Source organism: Taudactylus pleione, unplaced genomic scaffold (assembly GCF_031769625.1).
Source record: "Taudactylus pleione unplaced genomic scaffold, aTauple2 ptg000809l, whole genome shotgun sequence".
NCBI classification, from domain to species: domain Eukaryota; kingdom Metazoa; phylum Chordata; class Amphibia; order Anura; family Myobatrachidae; genus Taudactylus; species Taudactylus pleione.
The window spans coordinates 741,167-768,776 of record NW_028285211.1 but is presented as its reverse complement, the minus strand read 5'-3'; the positions used below and the strand labels follow the sequence as shown (position 1 = coordinate 768,776).

The following is a 27,610-nucleotide window of genomic DNA, read 5'->3' as shown; positions in this document are numbered from 1 at the left end:
CTGCAGGAGCCAGACGAAAGTCCGGCTCTTGCAGTGGGTGCTGCAGCAGTCAATGAGAGTCTATCTGACTCTCATTGGCTGCTGTTTAACACACGCATCGCCGTCAGCGCTGGCGGCAATGTGTGTGTTGTGCACAGCCTGAGCCCGCCTCCTGGCGCTATTGGGCAAGCGCTCAGGGGGAGGAAACGGGCTCAGGTGTGCAGCACAGGACCGGCGCTGGAAGCCTAGCGCCGGTCCTGTGTAAATGTGTAGCGCTGACCGCACTCATTGTGGTCGGCGCTACACTGGTGGCTAACTAGGGCGGGCCGGACCATGGCAGGCGGCGCCCCCCCGCTCCGTCGGTCCCACGGCCCCTAGGGCACGCACCCTGCCCGACCCCCACTGAGTATGATAGACATCTATATTAAACTACAAGTCTACTCAACTGGATTACTCAATTTATTATTACATTGTTCTAATATTTGCATAATAGGGTTTTCCCAAGTAGGCCGTATACTATAACTTGGGTGGAGGCACTGATAATATTATATGTACCACTTATAGGGAGGAAATAGGTGGGTACATTAGACTAGTGAAATGGGAGTAAGTAACCTGGTGTCCCTTTAGAAGGTAAAGGGGGGTTACATGAGAAATGTTGTCAAATCCGCATTTTGGGGGTTTTACCACGTCTCCCTTTGCTGCATCCTGCCCAGTGTGTTTTATCTGTTTTAGCTACTGTGTACGGTGGTATCCCCATTATCTGCACACCAAAAATCAAAAGTGGGGAATTTTTTTTTTCTGGTGTGAAAAGAAAAATCTCTACAGGGGTATTCAATATGGGTGTGATAACATCGTTTTTGCGTTAATATCGGAGGTATGACGTAATTATCGCAGGTTTTAGTTTTATACCGTATTCAATTTCAAAGACTTATCGCAGTTTTGAAAAGTCTTTGATAAAAAACGGGGATAAGTTTTCACCATTGAATAGGTGTCGAAAAAAAGTGCAGAATTGGGGTTTAGGGGTGCAGGCTTAAAAAAAATAGCCTGCACCCCTGGGAATGACATTTAAAAAAGAACTGTGTCAAAAAAAGTTTAAAAAAAAATAGGGACACCCCAAAAAATTAATTAAAAAATTGGGGTGAAAAAAAAAATGGGAAAAAATTGTTTAACAATAGGCAAATAGGTTCAGGGCTATTCTGCAAGTATGCGGCAGATGTTTTCTAGAATAGAATTATAGCGGCAGGTGCACAAATGCAGAATTTTTTAAAACTTACTTTAGGGACATCAAAATATGTTAGTACCCATTCTCATGTACCCCAAATTTGACGGGACCACTTAAAAAAACGGAAAAAATAACCTTCTGCATCACTTCTTCAATGTCGGAAAAAAACACCTGCTGCGGCTATTTAAATCCCCGACTTTCAATTAAAGGCTTAAACGGGGGTACCCATAGTGTTCCCCCATGTTTTTACTACTTTAGGGGGGTCTTACAATTTTTTTAAGGAAACATTCGTAACTTTACGCAAATCCAACTTCTGAGTTTCCCGTTTTCGTTAATTTTATATTGAATACGGAGATAAGCGGGAGCGCGCCCGATACTTTAACGCAGGTAAAAACTCCGATATGAAACGTTAACTTCGACAGTGAAGTTAACGTTTCATATTGAATACCCATCCTAGTCTATTAATAAAACGGCATGGAGACGGTAACAGTCCCTCCTTTTCTTATCTCATTGTACATTCACTAGGTGTGATGGTAGCTAAGTGCAACATTAGTAGCTTTACTCCTGTCCTGGTGTTTAAAATAAAACCAATCATCGATCAGTCGATAGTAGAGCAGGACAAGAGCTGCGGCTGCTGGCAGTCATAGTACTTCAACATCTACTAAAGGAGGTCAAGGGGAAATAAGTTGTAATGGGCACCTCAAATCTAAACAATATTTCACAATCGTAAAGAAAACCTTGCCTCTGACTTGAGATGTGCGCGGAGCCTCGTGTTTTGGTCCGGATTTGGTTTTGGATTGCTTTCAAATTTATAAAAACAGCTAAAATCATGTCATTTGGACCTGTTTAAATGCAATCCAAAACAAAGTGGTTTTTTTTTTAGTAAATCAGAGTTCCGGGACTCGGTTCTACTAGGAACCCCAAAGTGATTCCGAACTGGGGCCTCAATTCGACTCGGAACCCCAGAGTTCGGATTTGTTACTTTTTTTCAGGAAAACCGAAGCGCACAGGTCTCTCAGGTTTTTATTTACTAAATTGCGGGTTTTAGAAGTGGAAATGTTGCCCGTAGCAACCAATCAAATTATACTTATCATTTATCTAGCACCTTCTAGAAGATAATAGCTAGAATTTTATTGGTTGCTATGGGCAACATCTCCACTTCTAAAAACCCGCACTTTAGTAAATATACCTCTAACTTTAAAGAGAAAATTTACTGCCGAAAAACGTAAAATTGCCAACATGCCATATACCACACGCAGTGACAAGGAAAGGTTTAGACCATGGCCTTCCTTTGCGAGTGGTGGTCTTGCTGCTGCTGTTTCATTCACTAGAATGCCTATTGCAGAAGCCGTGGCCCAACACAGTCAGGTATCTTCTGTAACCTCGCATGCAACACCTTCCCGCTCTTAAGGGGCTATTTACTAAACCTTGGATGGAGGAAAAGTGAATGGAGATAAAGCCCCAACCAATTTAGCGAGTGCTAAAGGGGTTATGCTTCGTTGATAAATGGGGGCCTTAGATTGTAAGCTTATGAAGCAATCTTAGGGCCTGACTCACTACCGTATGCAGCCGTAAATACGCACGCCATCTGCCGATTGTTTCGCACTGCGCATGCGTACACAGTGCGCGTGCGCGAACCGGTCCCTGCGATGGGGTCTGCGATCGCAGCGGCTACACAGACCCATCGCAGAGTGACAGGAAGTGCCATTTGTGGGTGGTAACGGGGGGGGTTGCGTGCGCAGTATTGCGATCCGTAGTGAATCAGGCCCTTAGATCACTTCCAGCATGCGAACAGCTTCTGATCAGTTACAGGGCAACAAATATTATCTCATAGATTATTTCTTTTTTGGTCAAAGGTTAACAATGGTGCAATTCTGCACTGTGTAGCTCACCGTAGGGCTTTGCTCTGTAAACTATCATTACTGAAGTTAAACTGTGGCAGATGCCGGGAACATTAATGGTGTAGCATAGGTAATTAGTATACAGATCTAAAGGATCCAGCTCCATCTATTAGATGTCAGAGATAATCTGATTATAGCAGTGAATGGATGACAGTCAGCACAAGGCAATAGCAATATAGCTCTGGAAGACGCTGTAAATTTCAAGGAAATATACAGTATATAAAGCTGTTTACTAGACACTGTACATTTACATATAGAGGATGACAAGAGAGTAGCGGGACTGTGTCAGACTATTCCCCTCCAGCACAGGGTGCAGATAATGGCAGATAGACTCAGAAGTACTGTACCTACTTTTTATCTTTTACAGGGGAAAAGCAGAAAATAAATGACAGCAAATTTGTGTCATTAATGGAAACGTGAAACATTAATTGATGAAGCACAAGAAAAATCATAAAATACATTTGTGTGTTAAAACAATATAAGAATGAACCGTTATTGTAAACAGATTGTCTGTGTGTATCACCAACTTTATGTAAGCACAGTTTTAATAGTTACTACAATAATAACCTGCTCGATGTCTGTGCTGATCCTTGTCATGTACAGCGCCTTGCAGATCTACAGTATACAGCTTGTACCTTTCTCCTCTGTCAGGCAGTGTAATAATTGTGATCCCTCCTGATGTGACAGCTGGTTACATATTTGTACTACTACTACTGTGCCAACTGGTATTTACTATTGTAAGGGTGAGCGAAAGATCTTATGATACTGGAGGCGGAGGAGATAGTTCATGCGTCAGTACGTGATGTACAGTATGAACAGCTTGGCTGTCCTTTAAGTATTGTGCTGAAGAAGACTATCTTCTAGGATAATTATCCAACAGACTAAGGGGCATATTCAATAGGCTGTGAGAAAAGCAAAAAACCCGCACCTGCGTGGTTTTTCCTACAGGTGTCGCGTTTTTTTGCTATTCTATTAGGTGCGTGTTTTGTTTTAAAACACGCGCCAGTAGGGGTTTTTTTGCGCACCTCTTGAGCAAGCGTGATTTTTTCTAAAATCGATGGTTTCAGGAGAAATCACCGGGACTTGCTTTGACACCCCCGCGGCACCCCCCTGTGAGGACTAATTAAGCAATTGGAAGTTTCCAATTACCTTATTTAGTCCTTAATTACTTACCTTCGGCAGCGCTGTCTTCTTCATCCTGCGTTGGGAGCCGGCTCTTCTGCAGCAGGGGTATGTGAGTGAAAGGCAGGCAAGCCTCTCGGCTGCCGCCTGACCCCCCCCCAACCACTACAAGAGACCCCCGCAGCGGGGGGTCCGATGATGTGATTTGCGCAATATTTTCGGCATTGTGAAGAGGGGACGGATCGCATGGCTCCGCCCATAAAACCGCGTCATCACCCGGCCACGCCCCCCGCTGTGCACAGACATTCAGCTCCCTCCCGGAACGAGGGAACTGAATGTCGGCATGTATGGTGTCAATTTGGCCTCCCCGTAATGGGCGCTGGGAGAACTACATCTCCCAGCAGCCCTTGCTCCTCCCACCAGCCCCTGGGACTCCCAGCAGCCCCCTCTCCAGTATGAAGAAAGAGGGGAGGCCGCCGGGAGTCGCTGGAGACCCCCGGTAAGGTAAGTGTTTTTTTTTTTCATCAAAAAATACGCGCTTCGGGGTTTTCAGAACTGAAAACCCCGCGACCAGCATTTTGGAAATTGAATACCGCGGGTATCGGGAGTGCGCATACCGACGGTATTTCTAAATTGGGCGCGAGATTTTTGACTCGCTAAATCTCGCGCCCAATTGGATATGCCCCTAAGTATCATTGATCTGCAGATTCAATTCTTTAGGGCTGAAAACGCTTTTGCAGGCCCGATTCCCTGTAAGAACTGTGGTGACCAGGCTGGAGCTGGCATCAGTGGCGTCACAAGGGCGGTGCGATCCGCACCCGGGTGTCACCCGCCGAGGGGTGACACCAAGGTTCAGACTCCCCCTCACTGACAGGAGCCGGGTGCTGCACTGTAGCATTAAGTGCAGCACTCGGCTCATGCACAGGGACTTCCTACATGGTGGTTCGGGCTGCGGAGCCACGCTCCTTGCACCGTGTGACACCTCGGGGAGGGACGCCACTGGCTGGCATATTATGGCAGGAGACCCCATGCTATGGGTTTTCCTGTTAAAATGTAACCAGCCCACTCTGGCATTGTCCCCCAGAAAATAATGTCAATTTTGTGTTGCTCTGCACAACCCAGTGCACCTATCCAGGCTCAGGCCTCCCTTTTTGGCGTGACTGCTGCTCCTCCCCAAACACTGACACTTTGTTCCAAAATATCTATGCAGTTTAATGGAAATCCAGTTTCACCTGGGAAAATCGAAATGCACAGCACCACCAAAGGAGATTTGTGCTGTATGTCACCATTTCTGCACTTTGTACATTAGCTGCTCTGTGTTGTGGCTCTGTCTAATCTGGGTTAGAAACTATCACAGGATGCTTTGTAGACTAGGGGCCTGATTCACTACGGATCGCTATTGCGATCGCAGCTGCGATTACGCACAGAGGACTGCTGCAAAAATATGCTAATGACTGCAATCGCAAAGCCGTCACAGAGCCAGCATAGAGACGCCCACTTCCGCTATCTCACATCCGTAATACTTTACAGTCCTACGTATACATCGGTACCATCGAGTAACATCGGCCCCTCACACACAATTACAGCAGGTCTGACCTTACTCAGATATCGCTAACCTCGTCACATGCAGTGAGTACACAAGCTGCGTATGCCGTTGCAGCAGCTAATTTATGCACGCCCATGCAATGGCGTTCAAATGGACAGGCACGCCTGCGTTTCTCCGTCCACTCCTACATCACCACCCCCAAAGGCTGACCTCCCGTCACTCACTCTGCGATGACTTTCTTTCTGCGTGACTGATTACAATGCTGGCTCAAGCACTGCGAAGCATGCACAGCACGCACCATCGACCAATCTGCGTACGCTGTTGAAGTTGCGATCCGTAATGAATCAGGCCCTAGGTCCCCTTTGCTTGTTGTCAGTAACCTTTTGTGGAGCCTCTCATTATGGCTTTATCCTACGCTATTCATGCTCTCGCCTACAAATTCACTTATGGAATTCCCTAGAATGCCCACTAGGCTCTTCCATGGTCATTGTATCTCTTTATTACAGCTGACTGCTCCTACCTAAATCACTCACTATAACTGTCCCATTCTGCACTATGTGCCACACTCGCTTCTCTTGTCTCTGCTGGACGCTCTCCCAATTAGAATGTAAAAGCTCTCCCTGCCCTTTGTTTACATGCCTGCATTTATTGTATTTACCTTGTATGTTTCTGCTTTATATATTTCCAGGTTTCCCCACTAATCAGAGCTGCCGCGCACTGTGGTGCCTTAGAAATCATTTACCAAAACTATGGAATTGTAATTTTGCCTTCAACTCGCACTTTGAAATGTTTTGATTGAGGTAGAACACATTGTGTGCAGTCTCTAACCTGGATATATCCATCACTATTATTATTACATGTGAGATCTTTAGACGGGATGTAGTCAGGAAGACGGCGGTCGCTTCCTGACAGTGTAAGCCCGCCATGGGACTAATGATAGGCGTCTAAATACTGACGCCTATCAATAGCCCCACGGCAAAATACTTAACCCTGTCGGGATCTCCATCTGCTGGCCTTCCGGCATCAGTATTTCATCCGCCAGGCTTAAGGTCCAGCGTTATAACATACCGATTCCCTTTAGACAACTGAGTGACAGTTATTAACAGTAGCACTCAAAGACCTATTACTAAAGCTTCTAAAAATGAAAAGTGGTGATGTTGCTCATAGCAACCAATCAGTTTGTAGCTACAATTTCTCTATTACATTCTAGAAAATGATAGACAGAATCTAATTGGTTGCTATATGCAACATGGGATGCGGTCAGAATGCCAACCGCGGGGATTCTGGACAGAATCCCGAAGGTAAGTACTGTGGTCAGGGCATTGGATTAGGCACTAGGGTTAGGGTATGGCTGCGGGGGGGGGGAGTTAGGTTTAGGCACTGGGGGGGGTTAAGTTTAGTCTGCAGGGAGGGAGGAGTAGGGTTTAGGTTAGGTATACTTAACTGTGAGCGTCGGCATTCTAACCTGGTCGGATGCCGGCGTCGGGATTCTGATCGCCAGGATCCCGAGTGCCGACATCTCGTACCCATCACGGGCAACATCACCACTTGCAAGAAAAAAACTGAAGAATAGTAGCGCTCCCTATATGATCTATGGGTGTGAGAAGTGCTGTTGCCAAAGAAAGAAGGTTGTGCAATAATATATTCTCATTCTGCTCCATCCTTATCTCCAGTGCCCTCTTACTCACAGCCAGCAACTCTGATACTTTGGGGTAGATTTACTAAAGCTTCTAAAACAGAAAAGTGGTGATGTTAAAAATAAATATAAAGGCTGCGCTATTCAACAACATGGAGTAGGATTGGAGTAGGATTATAACTTAATTGTTTATTAAATCCTTAAAAAAACTGCAATTATTATCATGAGGCAATTGCATGTTATTTGGGTGTGAAAATAAAAATGGGAATATAAAAATAAAATGAAAACAACCTATATATTACATATAAATGCATATGATGATAAATATTAGGTACTGTACATACATATAAATTGTAAAGCAGAAGTAAACAAAAAAATATGAGAAGCTCAGTGTGATAAAGAATCAGTTCTTCCTGGCTGTTTATAGTACAAGCCCGATTATATGAAATTGTGTCCTTTCAATAAAATAACTTTGTTGCATAACAATGTTTATGCAGCAATATCAGCGGCTAAGAAGTGCTCCTATGACTTGTGGCATATCCATTCCAACAAGCGGCAGCACTTATCACGGGCCGTTCAGCTGAAAAAGCCATAACCCTAAACCACCTCCACTTGTAGTTGCGGGACCTCAGTGGAGCTGGCAGGTGCTTTCTAACAACTACAGAGCTACGTGACTTCAAACCGGAGATTATACTGTGAGTTCAAATCGAGCTCCAGTACTATGGCACGCTAACCCACTACACAGCCAGAAGTGTGGTGCAGACGAAGGGACATCACAGCACATCATACCCCCACCTCCTACGGTCCTGCAGGCTGTCACAGAATATAGCCTAACACAGGGCTTGACAAATTTTTCTAAAATCTAGGAGCCAGGATGAAAGTGTAGGAGCCAGACCACCTTCCCCCCAAAAAAGTTACAGGAGTGAGAGAGGAGCACAGCTCTGTGTGTTATTCAACTGTTATACACACTATACTAGCCCACAAAATGGTCACAGTTGAATGGATACAGTAAAATGGAGGCCCCCTCACTGCTCTGCACAGCTCCCCTGCTCCACCCCCCACCCTGCAGTAATAAAGGACCACATTTCACATAAAAAAATGGTGCCAGAAAGTACAACAAAAACCCCTCTCCCCTCGTGGTCACACCACTATCCCTCTGAAGCCGCTCCTCAATCTTTGGCCACGCATAGACCCTACTACCGGAGAGATCTATGCAGCCGGAGATAGGAGACTGTAGACAGCAGGGACATACAGGAGGATCAGTGTAAAGTGGGACAGACAACAGGGATCAGAGCAGGCCAGGATGGAGAGGAGTCGTCAGTGCAGGCCGGCGGCTAAGAAGTGGCTAAGCGAGTGGCCAAAATGATGGTAGCGATGGTCAAGACCATCGCGACCATCGGGCTTGCGACGAGACCCTTGTGGTAGGGTCTCGTCTGCCGCAAGCCATGGAGTGCTTTTGGCTCTATCAGTGATGTCAGTGGAGCCCGTCCCAGACGGTAGGCGTTCCCATGGGAACGCCTCTGTCTGGGCAGCCACGCCCCTGGCATGCCTACCAAAGGGGGCGTGCTATCAACCATCAACAGCACGCCCCCTTTGGTGTGAGACCCATAATGACGGCTTGGCCGTTGTTATTCGGGTCTCGCACATGCGCACGACGGAGCCGCCTCTGTTGTGCGCATACGCACTTGGGCAACATCGACCCGCTTGCGAGCGCTTAGCGCTCTTGAGCGGGTCTGAATCAGGCCCTCTGTGTACATAAAGAGCATTGGTGCCCCCCTCCACAACTTAAGGAGGGGAAGAGCATGCCATAGGCGTGCTTAGAAAAAAAAAAGGTTGTAGTCTCGCTGGGAAAGGGCGTGACCACACAATAGTACCCACAATTCAAATTATGCCACAGAATAATGACCCTTAGTCACATTACACTGCACAGTAGTGTCCCACACCTTAATGGCCCTTACATACATAGGTGAAACTAGACATTTGGTAATGGGTGGTACCAGCAGGGCTGTCAAGACACTGGGCAGGCCCAGGTATGGTGAGAGTGCATGCAGGGCCGGCCCTAGCCCAAATTCTTTGGTAAGCGAGTAGGTTTTTTGGCGCCCCCTATGCAGTGCCCGCGGTAGTGGTCCCTCCTGTGCAGTGCCCCTTGTGCCCCCATTAGTAAGCTTATATAGTGCCCCCAGTAGTAGTCCCCCCATGCAGTGCCCCAGTAGTGGTCCCCCCTTGTAGTGCCCCTAGTAGTAATCCCCCCTCTTGTAGTGCCCCTAGTAGTCCCCCCTTGTAGTAGTCCCCCCATTGTTGTGCCCCCAGTGGAGGTTCCCCCCAGTAGTAATCCTCCTTTCAAGTACCCCCAGTAGTAATCCCCTATTCTAGTGCCACCAGTAGTAATCCTCCCTTCAAGTGCCCCCAGTAGTAATCCTCCCTTCTAGTGCCACCAGTAATAATCCTCCCTTCAAGTGCCCCAGTAGTAATCCTCCCTTCAAGTGCCCCCAGTAGTAATCATCCCTTCTAGTGCCACCTGTAGTAATCCCTTCAAGTGCCCCCATTAGTAATCCCCCCTTCAAGTGCCCCCAGTAGTAATCCTCCCTTCAAGTACCCCCAGTAGTAATCCTCCCTTCAAGTGCCCCCAGTAGTAATCCTCCCTTCTAGTGCCACCAGTAGTAATCCTCCCTTCAAGTGCCCCCAGTAGTAATCCTCCCTTCTAGTGCCCCCATTAGTAATCCTCCCTTCAAGTGCCCCAGTAGTAATCCTCCCTTCAAGTGCCCCCAGTAGTAATCCCTTCAAGTGCCCCCATTAGTAATCCCCCCTTCAAGTGCCCCCAGTAGTAATCCTCCCTCCTAGTGCCCCCAGTAGTAATCCTCCCTTCAAGTACCCCCAGTAGTAATCCCCCCTTTAAGTGCCCCAAGTAGTAATACTCCCTTCAAGTACCCCCAGTAGTAATCCCCCCTTCAAGTGCCCCCAGTAGTAATCCTCCCTTCAAGTACCCCCAGTAGTAATCCCCCTTTAACTGCCCCCAGTAGTAATCCTCCCTTCAAGTACCCCCAGTAGTAATCCCCCCTTCAAATACCCCCATTAGTAATCCCCCCTTCAAGTGCCCCCAGTAGTAATCACCCCGTGCAGCCCCCCCAGTAGAGACACACGTAATAAAAAAAACCACTTACCTGAACCCCCATCGCTCCTGCTCCCGCCGCCGCTATCAGCTCCTCCCGACCATTCTCCAGGGCCGCTTTGCATTATGGGAGAGACTTCATGACGTCATGAAGTCTCTCCCATTACCCACTGCGGGAGCGGGAAGATGGCTCCCGCAGTGGGAGCAGCAGCAGCCGATGAGAGTCTGACAGACTCTCATCAGCTGCTGAAACAAACACACAGCTGCCGACACCGGCGGCTGTGTGTTTGGCACTGTGTAGCGCTGACCGAACTCCGTCCGGTCAGCGCTACACGCGCGGTGCAGCTGTGTCACAGAGACACAGTCTGCACCGTTGTAAGCCTCTGAAATCTGCATGGTCGCGGCCGCGGCGCCCTTCACTATGTGGCGCCTTACGCGGCCGCGTACCATGCGTGACCATAGAACCGGCCCTGAGTACATGACTACATGGGCGGGCATGGCAACTCCCACTAATTTACAGCATGATTATAGTGTGAGCTGCTGTGAAGCAGAGGTGTGAGTTGAGTTGTGTGTAGTTGCTGAATATTGGAGATATTGGTTACACCTCTCCTGTATTACCATGACCCTAAAGAGACTTAGGTACTTTGTACCCATCCTTCTGGGTCCCAGTTCCAACCCAACACCAGAACTTTTGTTACCTTGACAGTTTGCCACCCTGTCTCATGACCATTGCATAGATAACGTTTTCTAGCTTCAACTCTAGTCCCTGCGATGTGTTATGCTGGGCATGCACTATACAATTATCGGGATGATCTGCCCGATATCAGTAGATCGTCCTGATAATTGTACTGAGTGTGCGGGCGAGGGTAAAATATCGATTGGTCGGGCATGGTGCATTATCCAACATGGCCATCCGATGCGATATTCTGGATGTTAAATGTTGGCCAAATGGGCAGTGTATGCCTAGTCGCGGACGACTGACAGACATTTCCTTTTCCCTTCACCGGGAAGGAACAGGGAAATGTCTCTTCCCCAGGGGCAGAACACAGATATCTCACAGTCGCTGTGGAGATGTACTAAGCTCTGGAAAGTGATAAACAGCCAAGCACTCCTAACTGTCATGTTATGGGCTGTGTTTGAAAAATGACACTTAGTAGCTGATTGGTTGGTGGTTTATTACTCTTCACTTTATCCCTTTCCAGAGCTTAGTACATCTGCCCCACAGTGTATGACGCAACCTATAGGGGTTGTGGCTGTGATCTGAAATGTAGATATATCTGCTGCAGTCCCTCCATGGTACATTCGGGGGATACTTGATATTTACGGGTTTCCCCTGAAAACATATGTTTTCGGGAAAAATCCCGCAAATATTATTTGATACATACACGGAGATCCAACCTAGTGTGTGTTATACAGAAATCTACAATAGTGGACAATATAAATACACTGCAGAAATGCATGAAACTCACTATCCCCCAGGTATTTTTTTCACATTTTATTTTTAATAACTTTTTGGCCAGAACACATTTCCCATTACAATTATGGGAAATGTGTTCTGCTTACTAAATATATGTGATAATTAGGGGTTGGGTAGAATTTTGTGAATTCTACTCCAATTGACCTTTAGTACGTTCATGTAATGCTACAATAATGTGAAAAGGGTGTGAAAACACAAAACACCCTTTTTCACTTTATTTTAGTATAAATAAATGTAAGAAATAGGCCCCTATGTCTTTTTGCCTCTATTTCTACACAACAGTGCTTGCACTCTTATTTTTTTATAGATGGACGAAGCATTCCAAACATTGGAAGCAGGGCCGGAAACAGAAATCTTGGGGTCCGTTACAATGATATCTCGGGCCCCCCCACAACACACTCATCCCTCCTGCATATATATATATATATTTAAGTGGAGGGTTTATATAATATATATACTGTATATATAATATTGTTTAAAGACAACCCGCCAGCCTTATGCACATATTGAGCTGAAGCCTGGAGCTATATGTAAAATGAGGAAAAGGGCACTCACTTTCATGTCACTAACCAATACCAATTTTAAAATAAAGAAATACCCTGTGATGGATGTAACACTTATCCCCACAAACAGCCTCTGGGACAGCGGAGGTACAGCGCTGCAGGCACATCACAACTTGAGCTAGTGTGCCCTCTGCGTGTGTGCCCAGTGGTAGTCAGCTTGATTTCCTCCATCGCTGCTGCTCCTCGGTGGGTGGACAGCGGAAGACCAGGGACAGGGAAGGAGCGGCACAGCCATGCAGCGTCATGCGGAGTGACGTTACTACATCACGACGCGATAGATGTGCAGGCTCGGTTCTACTCGGTTCCGTTCGGGTTTTTACCGAATCTTATTGGGTATCAGCTGTCACGAGTTTTGGATAGCCAATAAGATTCGGTAAAAAACCGAACAGGACCGAGTAGAACCGAGCCTGCACATCTATAGACTTTGGACCCGGTGATGAGGCCACCTTCTTTCATAGAACACACAAGCGGCCGCCGGGGGGGGTGGGGGGCGGTCAATTTATTGTTAACTATTAGCCGCGGATCCACGGCAGATGGCGTTTGTGCCCCTGAGCCCTCTTTACTTCAGGGCCCCTCAGGACTTTGGGGCCTGGCACGGGTGTACCCCATGTACCCCCTTCGCCAGGCATAATTGGAGGTATTTATTTTATTATACACATGATGAATATATTGCCATATGAACATTAAACACCAAAGCATTTAAATATTATACTATCATCAGAATGTCTATATTAAATAGTATAGTGCCATCTAAACATTTATTTTTAGCATTACATGATTTTAAATAAAAGCTTATGTATAAATATATTAATAATTGTGTATTTCAAATAACTAAAAAAACAGGGTGCCCACACACATCCATTCATGTGCAAAGGGGTTCCAGGAGCACCTACCTGCAGGTCTGCTGCTGTGATCATCGGGCAGGGGATGATCCTGTGATTGCGCGGGGGGATGGGGGAAGGCACCCGCAGGGGGCTGTTGCGATCGGGTGGGTCGAGGCACCCGCGGGGGGGCGGGGCACTCGTGGGGAGGGGAGGAGTGTGTGCACCTGTGATGTGCAGCTCCCAGGGAACCAATAGCTCCGCAGAGCATGTGCTACTTTACAAACACTAGAGCCCAACTCTCCTTCTGGCCATTACATTACATTTTTCACTATGTGACGGCAGCCATTTTGGGTGTGATTTTTTCACAAGTGGTGTTCCTTATTAGGGAGGACGGGCATCTCCGCACTGCAGTCGGACCGGCCCATCTTGGCATCGGCCCTTCTGGCATTTGCCAGAATTGCCAGTCCGGCCCTGAACACCGCTATACTATAGGCACGAATCTCCGCCGGAGCTGATGAGGATCTGCTTCCTCCCTCACTGCAAAATCTAGTACCCAGGCAGTGAAACCTGGTAGCCATGGCTACCTGGCCCCCGGGATTTGTCGAGCCCTGGCCTAACGAGAGGACAACACAGAGACAAGGCCACTCCATGCCAATTGGGTGAGCTCATTCCAATAGTTCAATTATTTGCTACCATACCAGCAAGATACAAATTTGCAGCTGCTGATATTGCCACATAAACATTGTTATGCAACAAAGTTATTTTATTGAAAGGACACAATTTCAAATAATCAGGCTTGTACAATAAACAGCCAGGCAGAACTGATTCTTTATCACACTGAGTTTCTCATATTTTTTTGTTTACGTATGTATGTACCTAATATTTATCATATGCATTTATATGTAATATATAGGTTGTTTTACTTTTATATTCTCATTTTTATTTTCACACCCAAAACAGTCTAGGGCAGTGGTTCCCAAACTTTTTTGAACCACAGTGCCCTAGTGTATCAGAATTGTTTTCACGACACCCCTAAGCCAAAAGTTTGATATTGAGAAATTCAGAAAAAATGTAGTAAAGTAGTAAAGTGAAGTAAATTGTGCAGACCTGTGATCCTTAGGTTCAGTTATGTGGTGGGTGACAGGTTTGCGCTTCTGTTTATCCACATATTTACATTACATTGACCATAAATAATTTGATTTGGTGCTGGATCACCAACCTGAGGCACCCCTGCAAGTGTCCCAAGGCACCCCAGCGTGCCTTGGCACAGTTTGGGAACCACTGGTCTAGGGGAATTGGGTGTATAACAGATGAACTGGAAAGAGATGAGGAGGAGGACAGACGGCATGAGTGTGAGGAGGTGGTGGACTTCAAAGAAGAGTTGCGTTTTCAGGGAATATTAAAAAAAAAGACATGCTGGTAGACATCTGATAGGATGGGGGCTTGAGTTTTGGAGGTAAGGAGCAGCACTAGAGAATTCATGGATGTGGGAGTGGGAAGAGGAAATCCATGTGTAGGAAAGTGACAATCAGGAACAGCAGATGGTGAGAGGGTGTATGGACTGATAGGAGGTGATAGATGTAGGAAGGGAGGAACGAATGAGTGCTTTGAAAGTGAAGGTGAGGAGCTTAAACTGGATTCTGGATGGGCAGCCAGTAAAGGAATTGAAGGAGAGAAGTCGAATCCAATAGGAAGATGAGACAAGACAAGCAGCAGAATTGGAGGGGAGAGTTGGGGGAAAAAGGAAGACCAAAGAGTAGGCGGTGGTTCACGATCATCGTGAATGATGAATCATAATTATTAATTACATTTTTTTAAACAGATTTTGAAAATATGGGGTAAGGCTAAAAAAATACACCCAATTTAAGACAAAACTTCTCCTCTGACAGACTGAATGTAAAAATAATTGGGCAGTGAATTTACTGAATTTCAAGAGCAGAGTGAGACGCCTACCGTAGGGCTACGTGAGGTTTCCTACAGTGCTGAGGTAGGATGCCGTTACTGTGTATTGTGAGTTTTCATTGTTATGGTACTTACAAGTGTGATTTGCCATTCTGATGATTGCAGCGCTCATTATCATGCCACCATTAATCAGGGCACACAATGTGCCCTTCAGAGTCACAGACAGATGAAACATCACAATGGTTTGGTGTAGGACAACTGGCTTATATTGCAGTTCAATAAAAACTGTATGCTGCTGAGGAATTCAGACAGAAGGCAAATAGAAAGTGCAAACACAACATAATACAGAATGGGAGTATACAGACACAGCAGTATAGCTCTGTATAAATTCAGTGCATATTTAATGTCAACAGACTGATTATAACAGTGTGAAAGCTAAGAGCACAAACATATATATCCCAACTTTTGTACCTTTCCATATAACATGCTTCCACTGACCGCTAGTTAATGCTGACATGGATCACACCGTGTGGAATAACTGCAAGGAGCTGTGCGGTGGCGCCGAGTGTCTGAATTCACTATGGAATTGGGGTTCATTAGTTTTTGTCCAAGAATGCTACTTAGTCTAATGTCAACATTATCCATGAACATGTATGGCTCTTTTTAAGGGATACATGCTTCTTTTTATATCTAGGTGCCACCTTCCATGATTTCATAATAATAGGTTCCTAAATACACTGCGTGGCCAAAAGTATGTGGACCCCTGAAAATTACACCCATTGTGTGCTTATTGAACATATCGTTCCAAAACTATGATGGGCATTATTATGGAGTTCACCCCCAACTCCCGGGATAAATTTCTACTGTTCTTTGAAACATGACTGTGGGGATTGGCATCCACTCAGCTGAAAGAGGATTAGTGAGGTCGATGACTCCCAGTCAACATTTCACTTCATCTCAAAACTCTTTGATGGGGTGGAGGTCAGAGGTCTCTGCAGGCCAGTCAAACTGCCAGAGTGATTCTTCACTCCAGAGAACACTTTTCAGCTGCTTCCTATTCTGCCAGTCAAAATTCAAATAGGTAAGCCACACCAACTGCCAGTGAGTCCCGGCCGGCGATGTTTGGCAGCGTTTGGAAGGGCAGTTGCTGTGGATCCCTATTTGAATTTTGGACTGTGCTGCAGCAACACCTCTGAAGCCTCCACTGGTTGCAACCTAAGACAGAATCTATTCAGCACTTGCCAGTCCCATTCCGTGAGCCTATGTGGCCTACCACTTAGTGGCTGAGCTGTTGTTACTCCTAGATATTTCCAATTCACAAAAATAGCACTGAAGCTGCATACACACACAACGATTTAGTAAATGAACGATTTTAGTAAATGATTTTCATTAATTTTTTCAAGGGAAAAACTAAAATGTACTAAAAACCTTCATTTACTAAATGTAATGAGCGATTTTTTTTGTAACTACAAAAATTTTTGCATATTCCATTACTGAAAATCGTTGAGTTGGTCAGTCTGACAACTACAAACGTGAACGCGCATGAACGATAATTGTTCATCGTTTTAACTCAGAATTTTGGGGTGTGGCTTAATTACCATAGGCCACGCCTCCTGTGTGACGTTATTTGGAGGCGTGCCCGCATGGCACGCCTCCAAATAACATCAGGCTGGGGGTAAAGCCCAGCACTCCGTCACTGGCTGGGCTTCCCCAGCTCTCTGCCGTCAGTGAATGGTTGCCGCGCTTGTGCCCGATGTCCATTCACTCTCCGGGGATCCGGCACCGCCGCACAGCTGCGGCGGTGGGGGTCCCCAGCCTCCCGATTTGACCACCCGCGGGCCACTTTGACCCGTGGGTGGAACAGCGGGATGCTGGGGAGGGGTGCTGCCCTTGTGCGACCGCGCTGGTCGAACACCCCTAGAGCCGGCCCTGGTGCCATGAAGTCACTGAGTTCTTCAGTACGACTCATTGTATTGCTAATGATTTACTAAGGAGATTGCCAGGTTATATGCTGGGTTGCATGCACCTGTTAGCAGTAGGAGTGGATGAAATGGCCAAGCACGCCAATTAGAGTAGGGGTGGGCAATTAGCGGATCCCCAGCTGTTGTAAAACTACATATCCCACCATGCACTGCCACAGTTTTGCTATTTGGCCATGCTAAAACTGTATGCAAGGCATGCTGGGATTTGTAGTTCATCAACAGCTGGATGGTCGCTTATTGCCCACCCCTGAATTAGAGAGTACATCCACATACATTTGGCCCTCTAGTGTCTATGCACCAATAATGAACACAACTTTTACCATAAAACATGATTGTCCCTAGATCATCCTCTTCTTAACAATGGTTCGCTCCAATAATGCTGAATTAGATTAGATTATTACATGATTAAATAAAAAACAGGGCTTCTGGGACATGGCCCCAGCAGTAATACATTACGTATGATATTCTCTCCATTCAGCGGTGTATTAAGAGAGGAGGGGGACCGCGTACAGTCTCCGTCCGGGGGCCCATCCTCTCTTCCTGGCAGCACAGTAGACTCTGAGCACTAGTAGACTCTGGCGCTGTACCAAAGTCTACTGCATGGGTGCAGGGTGTGCGGTGTGGGCTCACCCTACACCCATTATAGATACACCAGTGCCTCCATTGCTATCCTGAAATATAGACACACTTGCATAGGTAATATACCCCCTGTTGTAATATTCACTGAAAGATTATCCAAGTCCCAGTAGCATTTGCCTTCGTCTTCATGGTTCATAGTGTGTCATTGTAATTACAGTGACTATCAAAAGTATTCACTGCGCATGTGCAGATCTGGTCCTGCGCGGTAGCCGCAAAGCGCATGTGCAGATCTGGACCTATGCGGTAGTGGCACTGCGCATGTGCAGATCTGGTCCTGCGCGGTAGCCGCACTGCGCATGTGCAGATCTGGTCCTGCGTGGTAGCTGCACTACGCATGTGCAGATCTGGTCCTGCGCGGTAGCCGCACTGCGCATGTGCAGATCTGGTCCTGCGCGGTAGCCACACTGCGCATGTGCAGATCTGGTCCTGCGCGGTAGCCGCACTACGCATGTGCAGATCTGGTCCTGCGCGGTAGCCGCACTGCGCATGTGCAGATCTGGTCCTGCGCGGTAGCCGCACTACGCATGTACAGATCTGGTCCTGCGCGGTAGCGGCACTGCGCATGTGCAGATCTGGTCCTGCGCGGTAGCGGCACTGTGCATGTGCAGATCTGGTCCTGTGCGGTAGCCGCACTACGCATGTGCAGATCTGGTCCTGCGCGGTAGCGGCACTGCGCATGTGCAGATCTGGTCCTGCGCGGTAGCGGCACTGCGCATGTGCAGATCTGGACCTATGCGGTAGTGGCACTGCGCATGTGCAGATCTGGTCCTGCGCAGCAGCCGCACTGCGCATGTGCAGATCTGGTCCTGCGCGGCAGCCGCACTGCGCATGTGCAGATCTGGTTCTGCGCGGCAGCCGCACTGTGCATGTGCAGATTTGGTCCTGCGCGGTAGAGGCACTGCGCATGTGCAGATCTGGACCTGCGCGGCAGCCGCACTGCGCATGTGCAGATCTGGTCCTGCGACGTCGAACTAAGTGCCCCGAAGACAGCATGCACGCCGATTGCATTTGGGGGTAGCAAAGGTGATCGTTACAGAAAGCTGGGCCGTGTTGGCCCCGTTTTCTGGGCGTGCCAAAGCCACTGGCCCCGGCAACGTGATTTTGGCGGACATCCTGAGTGACTGGAGGGTTGCTCAGATGTCCGATGGTCACGCGGTTGATCCGATGCCGCGTCTTCAGAAGCAGCAGCGGATCAGAGAAGCCGTCAGTCGGTGTCTTTTTACTTAAGACGTATCCTGTGGCTTTTGCATGTATTATCGCAGCTGCAGCAGCGGTGCTACCTGCCATCTCCAAACCAGACCCTAAATACATAACAATGAAAAAGAGGGATCTTGTTATAGAACAAGTAATACCAATAAAGCAATACCTTGTCCTGTTATAAAGTGCAATGATCAATTAATTCATTTCACACAATATTAACAAAAAGTTTTCAGTGCACTTTTCTTAAAAGCTTTTCACGGCACTCTCGTAGACAGGGGAAATTTCCATCTGCAGCTCATTGAGTGGGTAAGATAAATGCTAAGTGGCAGGATGCAGGAATAACTAATACTGACTGACCAAATGCCGATTACACCATGATTCCCCTATACAGCATATAATACTCCTTCTACAAAATCTGGTTTGTTATCACAGACTGCATTGTGCCAATTTCCCATAATTACTGCCTTCCAAGATAATGTGACGTTTGGGTCAATGTCTCTTCTGTAGTGCCCAGCGCTAGCTATATAGGGACTGCGATCGCTGGGAAGCAGCCGTCCCATGGATGCAGACACTGAACCATCACACAACTGTCCTCCACCATTCATGCTACGTGACAAAGAACCCTTCTCCAAACATTCCCACCAGCCATTCCCACCGGGCTTGATCGGACGCAGATAACACTGGAAAGCAAATGATCCTTTGCAGACCCAGGGAAAGCTATATGTGAGTGCAATAGACCATGACACCCTGACAGGACAGATTCTTGAGGAACGCCAACTGATGATGTTGATGAGTAGTCTGGTCAGGATGATGGTGGGACCTCCGTACTCCGCTATAGAAGACAAGAAAAGAATCACGGTTACAATAAGCGACAACAGCCAACCTGGCTCTGGTTCTCCACTGTTTTCACTACAACTGTTTCCACATCTACAGAAGTCTTTACTTAATCAGATGGATACGGTGTGAATTAGTTCCGTGCACAGGAGCTGCTGACTGGTAACCAATGCCTTATCCTGGACACATGCCTTTACCGGAGAATGGATCTTGTGTGCTATCTCTAATATGAAACATCGAGGATGGAGAGGGGAAAATGTGAGAGGAGTGAGCCAGTCTTCTCTGTCAGCCAAGGAAAGGGGAGATCATTTCTCTAAATACCGCATCTAATTTTAAATCATTTTAGGTTGGATTTCTTTTTGGTTGGAGAATGAAATTCTTTCTTTTGTAAAATATCTGTACCTACATTTCATAGGACATTAGGCTTTGCCAATTGTTTGCCATAGTAACACCTGTGACTATATGTGAATGCTATTATCAGCCCTTCCCCTGGTGTACAAGTGTGCGCCTGACTGTGCAAGAACTGGGACGCCCAGTTTAAGCATCTTTAGACGCAACCATCGGACGCACCATCAAAACTTACGCCAGCTCCCTGTTAGGTGCAGAATCTCTGTATGGCCTCCACAATATGCGATTAAGAGCCTGATTTAGAGTTGCACGCTAAAGTTGCCGCTGAGTATGCAGGGTATATACGAAAGTATGCTAATGTCGCTGACACCGGGATTTATATTGAGACACCCACAGGCGCAATCACAAATCTAAGCAACTACAAACTAATACGCAGATCCTTCAATCAGCCGCCTGAAATAAGACACCAGGGTCATGTTTGTGCGTACGAGATTGCAGGCGCACGCAGCGACACGTTCCGAAAACTGTTGCAGCACGCCTGTGTTTTTGGCGGCACACCCCGGTCCCACCCCTCCAAACGGCAAATGAAATATTGCGGTAATGGGCTCTAACGCATGCGCAGGAGTCCGATAATCAACTGCGAAAATATCGGCATAGCTTACAACTCTGAATCAGCAACCAGTTAGCGACATGACCGCGACACACCCACAACCATGCGTCTGAATGGTGAAGTGACTAAAAATGAAAGTAATACAGAGAAAGGAGTAGTAGATAACACCAGTGTGCATACTGGTGTTATCTACTAATCCCTTCTCTATATTGCTTTTATTTTTTGGTGAATTGATATATTTACATGTACAGGGTATCAGAATATCATTACGGTACTCACTATTGTTACACCTTTTTTCCCCACATATTCCGGGATACTCATTTGGAAAAATTCTTAACCAATCAGTGGAAAAAGAGAGAGAGCGCCAAAACACTGCATTTGCGCAAGAATTAAATAGGCTGCTGCACGTCCTCATATTCTGCTGTAAGTCTATGGGGCCTCTTCATCATACCTTAAAACTCTCTGGAGGTAATTAGGTTTAGAACTCGCATGGAGTTCTACCTAATTACCGAGTGAATGCATCATTCCTCTTCCCCATAACTATCTATTTCGAAAAGCTGTCATTTCTGCGATGACAGCTTTTCGGGAAATAGATACTTTTCCCTCTCTACTCTGCCTTACCGCAGCTGGAATCCGTTCTGCGCATGTGCTGTTACATTCGTATAGCCAGCGCATGTGCAGCACTGCCTACAGCTGCGGTAAGTTTGTGTCCCCTACAACCTTCTCCCCCTCCGCTCACCTCCCCCCGTCCCCGCACTTACCTGCCCGCTGCAGCGCCTCCGGCTCCGGTGGCTGTGCTGTCACGTGTTCTCCCAACAGCCCACAGTACAGTTTAGAAAAAAAAAATATATATTTTTTTTTCTAAACTTTATTGTGTTCTGCTGGGAGAACACGTGACAGCACAGCCCTAGGAGCCAGAGGACGGACCAGAGCGCCGGAGGAAGACGCCGGGGGGCCTCACCAGCTGGAAGCAGGTAAGTGTCACCTGCTATTCGCCACCTCACTGTGGCGAATAGTAACTCCATCAAATTCCGAAAATACATAATTTTCGGAATTTGATGAATAGCATAATTTCCATATCCCCATACTAATGTATAGGGAGTGTGGAAATTAACACAGGGGGACTTAGCAAGGAGATATTAGTGATATCTCCTGTGCTAAGTGTGTTCATGAATCCTAAAATAACGTTAATGAAGGAAAATGTCCTTAAAAACGTTATTTTAGTGTTGATGAATAGGCCCCTATGAGTCATAATGTCACTGTCAGTGTAATTAGGACCATTGATAAGAAACAGCAATACTACAGTAGCATAACATTGTCATGTGGTCCTTGTGTGTCACATTATAAGACCATCCCTGTTTGAGCACAGGTGACAATCGCTGGGGAAAACACTCTCCTGTACACCTTAAAGGTGAAGCCATGAACCCTCCTTGTCTGTTAGTATGAGACAATGGCAGAAGTCTACCCTTTGTACTGCTATTTCACGAACTAAAGCTGGGTACACACTGGAGCGATGTCATTACCATTTGGCCGACTTGGACAAATTGGAATGACAAATTTGTGCACATCGTGCAGGGTGTATGCACAATATGCGCGCTCTGGGGGTCGCATGAGACAATGTCAGGGTTAATGCGCTGCACATCAAGCTTGATGATATCGTATGCGACGTCATGCAGTGTAATGATGGATAAAACTAGTGATCATTCCGTTGTTCATTGCATCGTTCTGTTGTGTACCCAGTATCCGATATATCGGCCTGTAGGGCTGACTTATCGGCTTTAGGAAACTTTAAACTGAAAAACATCCAGAATACTTTGTGTATAGGAACAGGCCATACCTACCCTCCCCCAGCGACACAGTAGACCACAATAGCATAAGTAGATCATACTGATACAAGAAGACTGACTTAATGGACAATAAAACGCTGAATGCTGCCGTTCTGGTCATACATTATTAACAGATCTCTCACTCTTTGCAGCTTTTAAGAAACAGGGAAAAGTCATAAATTATGTGTAATGTGGAAATGTCACCAGATGTCCAATCAGTAACCCTTTACATACTAGTCCAATTATACATCTCCCAACTTTATGCATTAGTGGGACAATCCAGACATCTGGACACTGTCCTGGCTGCGGGGACTGTCAGGAGGAATGTACCTCACAACCTGCTACTAGTGCGTGCAGCGATGCAATGGTTATTAGGGTGAAAGCGTTGGGCCTGATTCAGAGATAGAAACAAAGGCTGTTAGTTTGGCATCTTCTTACGTAACGGATCTGAGAAGTTATGCAAATGCCGCAAACCGCCGTCTTTTGCAAAGTGACGCCCACCGCCGGCTTCTCAGATCTGCCGCTTGCCTCCAAAGACGCAGCACCGGACGAACATTGGAAACATTGGTCGCACCATCGGACCTCTCTGTAACCCTGTGATTGCTCAAAATGCCTGTCACAGGTAAGATGCTGGGGCCAGTCACACTGCATTCAAAGCCACAGTCGATGGCTGCGACATGTCCCCAAAATAGTCGCAACCCTCCTGCGATTTTCTCACCACTCTCCAGTTAGCTCCCTCAAATGGTCGCTGCCTGTCAATAACCATGCGTCCTAATCCAGACCGCAAACTGCATTTGCAAGAACATTGCGGCACGTGCGCATGCGCAATAGACAACATTGGGCAGTTGCAAGAGGATTGAAACTGCGTCCATCTCTGAATCAGGCACTTAATCCGTATACAGAGAGGATTTAGTTGCAGACAGAAACAGGGAGAAAACAAAAAAAAAATGACATGTATAGGTCTGCCAATCGTTAGGAATGAGGCACTAAATTGATAGGCTGAAAAATTATTCAGCCGACAAAATGGCTGCCCCATTGTCATAGACAAAATGGCTGCCCCGTTGTCATAGACCACAGGTTCTCAAACTCGGTCCTCAGGACCCCAAACAGTGCATGTTTTGCAGGTCTCCTCACAGAATCACAAGTGCAATAATTATATCCACCTGTGGATCTGAGTTTGAGAACCACTGTCATAGACAAAACGGCTGCTCCATTGTCATAGGGCCATATGCAATAATTATAAAGGAATTTGCCCCCCTCAGCTAGTGGGTGTCCTTTATGCAATTGACAATAGCCATGTTTAACCATTCTTCCCCACACAGGTATCTGCACTACACTACACTTCATCTGGAACACTGAAAATGTCCCAGATTAAGGAATTTATTCATCAGCAAACTACCTAGTGCCTATGTGTGAGCAATACTATTTCCTTCATAGTCCTACTCAACATGGTAACTTTGTGATGGATATGGAGAAAACATTTTCCCAGTAACTTTCTTTGATAAAGTCTAAGGGGTCTATCTACTAAGCTGTGTTCGAAGATACTGTGAACAGTGATAAGGTACCAGCCAATCAGCTCCTAACTTCCATTTTCAAACACAGCCTGTGACATGGCAGTTAGGAGCGGATTGGCTGGTACCTTATCACCGTTCACATTATCTCCTAACACAGCTTAGTAAATAGATCCCTAAGTAAGATGTCCACTATGTTAATCTAAAGGGAAATGGTCTTCATGTAACATTAATTTAAAGCTTTCATACCTACCAATTGCAAGCCAGTGTCATGTGTGACCTATGGATTGTCCCTCGATGGACATAAACGGAGGTCCGGGGACAAGGAACGGACACTATGATGTATGGGTTGAGGTACTGTAGTGAGCTAACATGCTAGAATACGTTAATGCAGAAGATAGGAAGGAGCTTAGTAGCTTATGTACAAGGCATCCGTCCTACAGGCTAGTGTAACACAGAGACGAGTGTGAGCCCATAACTCACCAGTCATTTCAATATTTGGTGAAATATTTATTTACAGCGTTTAAAATGACATATTTGCTTTCTACATGATTTGTGCTGGATCCACTGCTGTAAACCAGTTTGCACACCACATTCTGTGAGAGTGGGAGCTCATTCATTAACTCCTGTTGTTAAACATGCCAGAGATCTATACACATACGAGGTATGTCTATTAAATAACGAGACTGATTAAATAACTCATCTTTATTTACTGATATTACAAATTTAATGTTTGTCCCCTTCAATATACTCCGAATTTGCGCTAATACATCGCTGTAGTCTTGTTTTCCACTGGTGGAAGGCATGGAGCAAATCAGTTTCTGTTACTTGTTTCATCATATCTGCCGTTTTCTTCTTTACAGCATCAACTGATTCAAAATGTGTCCCTTTAAGCACTGATTTAACTTTCGGGAAAAGATAAAAGTCGCAAGGTGCCAAAACAGGCAAATATGGAGGATGTTAGTGTAGTAATGTGATTGTCGGTCAAAAACTGCTTCACAGAAAGTGCTTTGTGATCAGGCGCATTGTCCTGGTGACGGATGAAACCAATCTTCCACAGTTGCGGCTGTTTCTTTCTGACGCTTTCTCTCAGCTTTTTCAAAACTTCCATATAATAATGCTGGTTACCTGTTGTGCCTTCTGGAACCCATTCTTGCAAAATGACACCCTTGATATCGAAGAAATTTCAAATTGACATGTTGTTCAACTTTTGAACTTAGCATTTTTTCAGCACTCTACAGAACGTCATAGAGTGTTGCTGCTTGTCATGCAGGTTCAGACAAGTTCAAGGTTACTACGTATGCAATTAGAACCGGTTCTGACTGCTTTGTTTACTAGGTGGAATCACAGTCTCGTTATTTTATAGACATACCTTGTATACAGATAGACGAGTATATTGGGTACACCTATCATTCCCAAGTGTCATATGTGTAGACGGAATTGGTATGAAATACCGCCGGCCGCATGGTTCGATTCCCGTCAGCGGCAGCCCGACAGGAGCAGAGTTCGAAGCAGCGGAAGCCCGACAGCGCTGGAAATCCTGATCGTGGATAGGTGAGTATTTACTAACCTAACCCCCCTAACCCTAACTTCCCCCCAAGTGCCTAACCCTAATCCCCCCTCTAAGTGCCTAACCCTAACCACCCCCTTCCCCACTGCCTAACCCTAAGTCCCCCCCGGGGGTGCCTAACCCTAACCCTCCCTCCCCCTAGCCTAACCCTCCCGGTGGGGTGCCTAACCCTAAGTCCCCCCCGGGAGCCATAAACCTAACCCTCCCCCCCGCGGCTGTCCGCTCGCGGCGCCTGGCATCCCTACGATCGGGATGCCGGGCGCCGGTCTCCAGGCATCGGAGAAATGCGGGCGTCTACATCCAGACGCCCGGCATTTCACCCTTGCCGGGAAATGACAGTCGGGAAGCCGGCTGCCGGTATTTAGGCAGTCGGCTTCCCGATTGCCTCCCGTGCAGACAGGCAGGTACTACATTGTTCCACTTCGCCTTCTGCCCCCACAGCTGAGGGAGGTAGTTTATTCGTAGTACCAGAAGTATGAATTTAAATCTAACATTAAATGTATTGAAAGTTAAATAGGTTAAAAAAAAATCAGTTGTTCAGTTATCCAGTGATATTAGATAGAATCTGGCAGAGATATCAGACTCCTCCAGGTCCTGGGAACCAGAGGGAAGCAGCAGTTATCCCCACGCTTGGTTCTGATATTGCTGCATTATATTTATGAACCAGTAGCTATTGCCGGCACTCAGAGGGCAGTGTAAGCGCTGGGAGATTCCCTCCAGGCCACCCCAGCACTTTCAATTAATCCTGATCCCCCAGCCACCTCTACCACACATTGTTCCCCTATCCCTACTCTTCTCTATTTACACCTCCTCTCTCTGTGATCTCATATGCTTCCTTAGCCTCTACTACCATCTCTATGCAGATGTCACCCAAATGTACCTTTCCTCCCCTGGCCTATCACTCGCTTTCCTATTCCATGTGTGCAAATGCAACATAGCCATGAAACGCCTCTTACTCTCTCAGGAGGCAACTAAATCCCACCTTAGCTACTGTAATCTCCTCACCATTGGCCTCGCCCAACCCTGCCTCTGCAATCCATCCTAAATTCTGCGTCTAGACTAATATTCCTGTCCTACAGCTCATCGTCTAAATCCTTTCACTAGCTCCTCACTGCTTCCAGAAATAAGGTCACACTTGGCTACTTTTGTAAACTAATTTCAGGGAGATTAAAGTAGGTAGAAGAAGCCATTGAGGGAGCGTGTCTATCTCTGCCCAAAGATCGTGTCTAAAGCTGGATGCACACCTATCTGACAATTTGTGTATACACACTTACCAATTTGTCTGCCCGATGTGCCGAGCTTGACAGCTCAAATGGGCGGGCATTTAAATCGCCTACCCAGTTGAGCTGTCAATCACCGCCGGGTCCCGCAGCAGGTGTATGGGTAATCGGCAGGTTGCCCGTACACACCAGCAGATGATAAATATATCTTACAGATATCGGCCATCTACAATGCTGCAGACATATCGTTCACAGACATATCTGCTGTACACTCCCGCCGATGCACTATAGATATATCGCCCATTCAAACGAACGGGCGATATATCTATCAGTGTGTACCCAGCTTAGCTCCACTTATGAGCGTATCTATGCTTAAATGCTTGTTGCAAGATATTTCTATATAACATTAGTAACGTATTTTGGGAAATTTAGCAGGTATTGATACTAAGATTGCTGCCTGCAATACTGGATTTCTTGTTTGCAACTATTCGCTGTGATATTTCTTTTCTTCCCACTCAGCACAATATACATGATAAATGTGATGCCTATGCAATACATTCCAAATGCAATTTGTCCTGCTGCTTGGATG

At 46.5% G+C, this 27,610-nt stretch overlaps 1 protein-coding gene across 1 annotated transcript in view; it reads right to left on the bottom strand.

Moving 5' to 3' along the window:
* Positions 1–15,665: 15,665 nt before the first annotated feature.
* The window catches only part of CCDC9 (coiled-coil domain containing 9), a 91,071-nt gene continuing 79,126 nt past the window's right edge, over positions 15,666–27,610 (bottom strand). Inside the window, exon 15 of the mRNA XM_088458109.1 lies at positions 15,666–19,934. Within this exon, the coding sequence (XP_088314235.1) occupies positions 19,905–19,934 (30 nt within the window). The 3' untranslated portion in view covers positions 15,666–19,904. The remainder of the gene's footprint in view (positions 19,935–27,610) is intronic.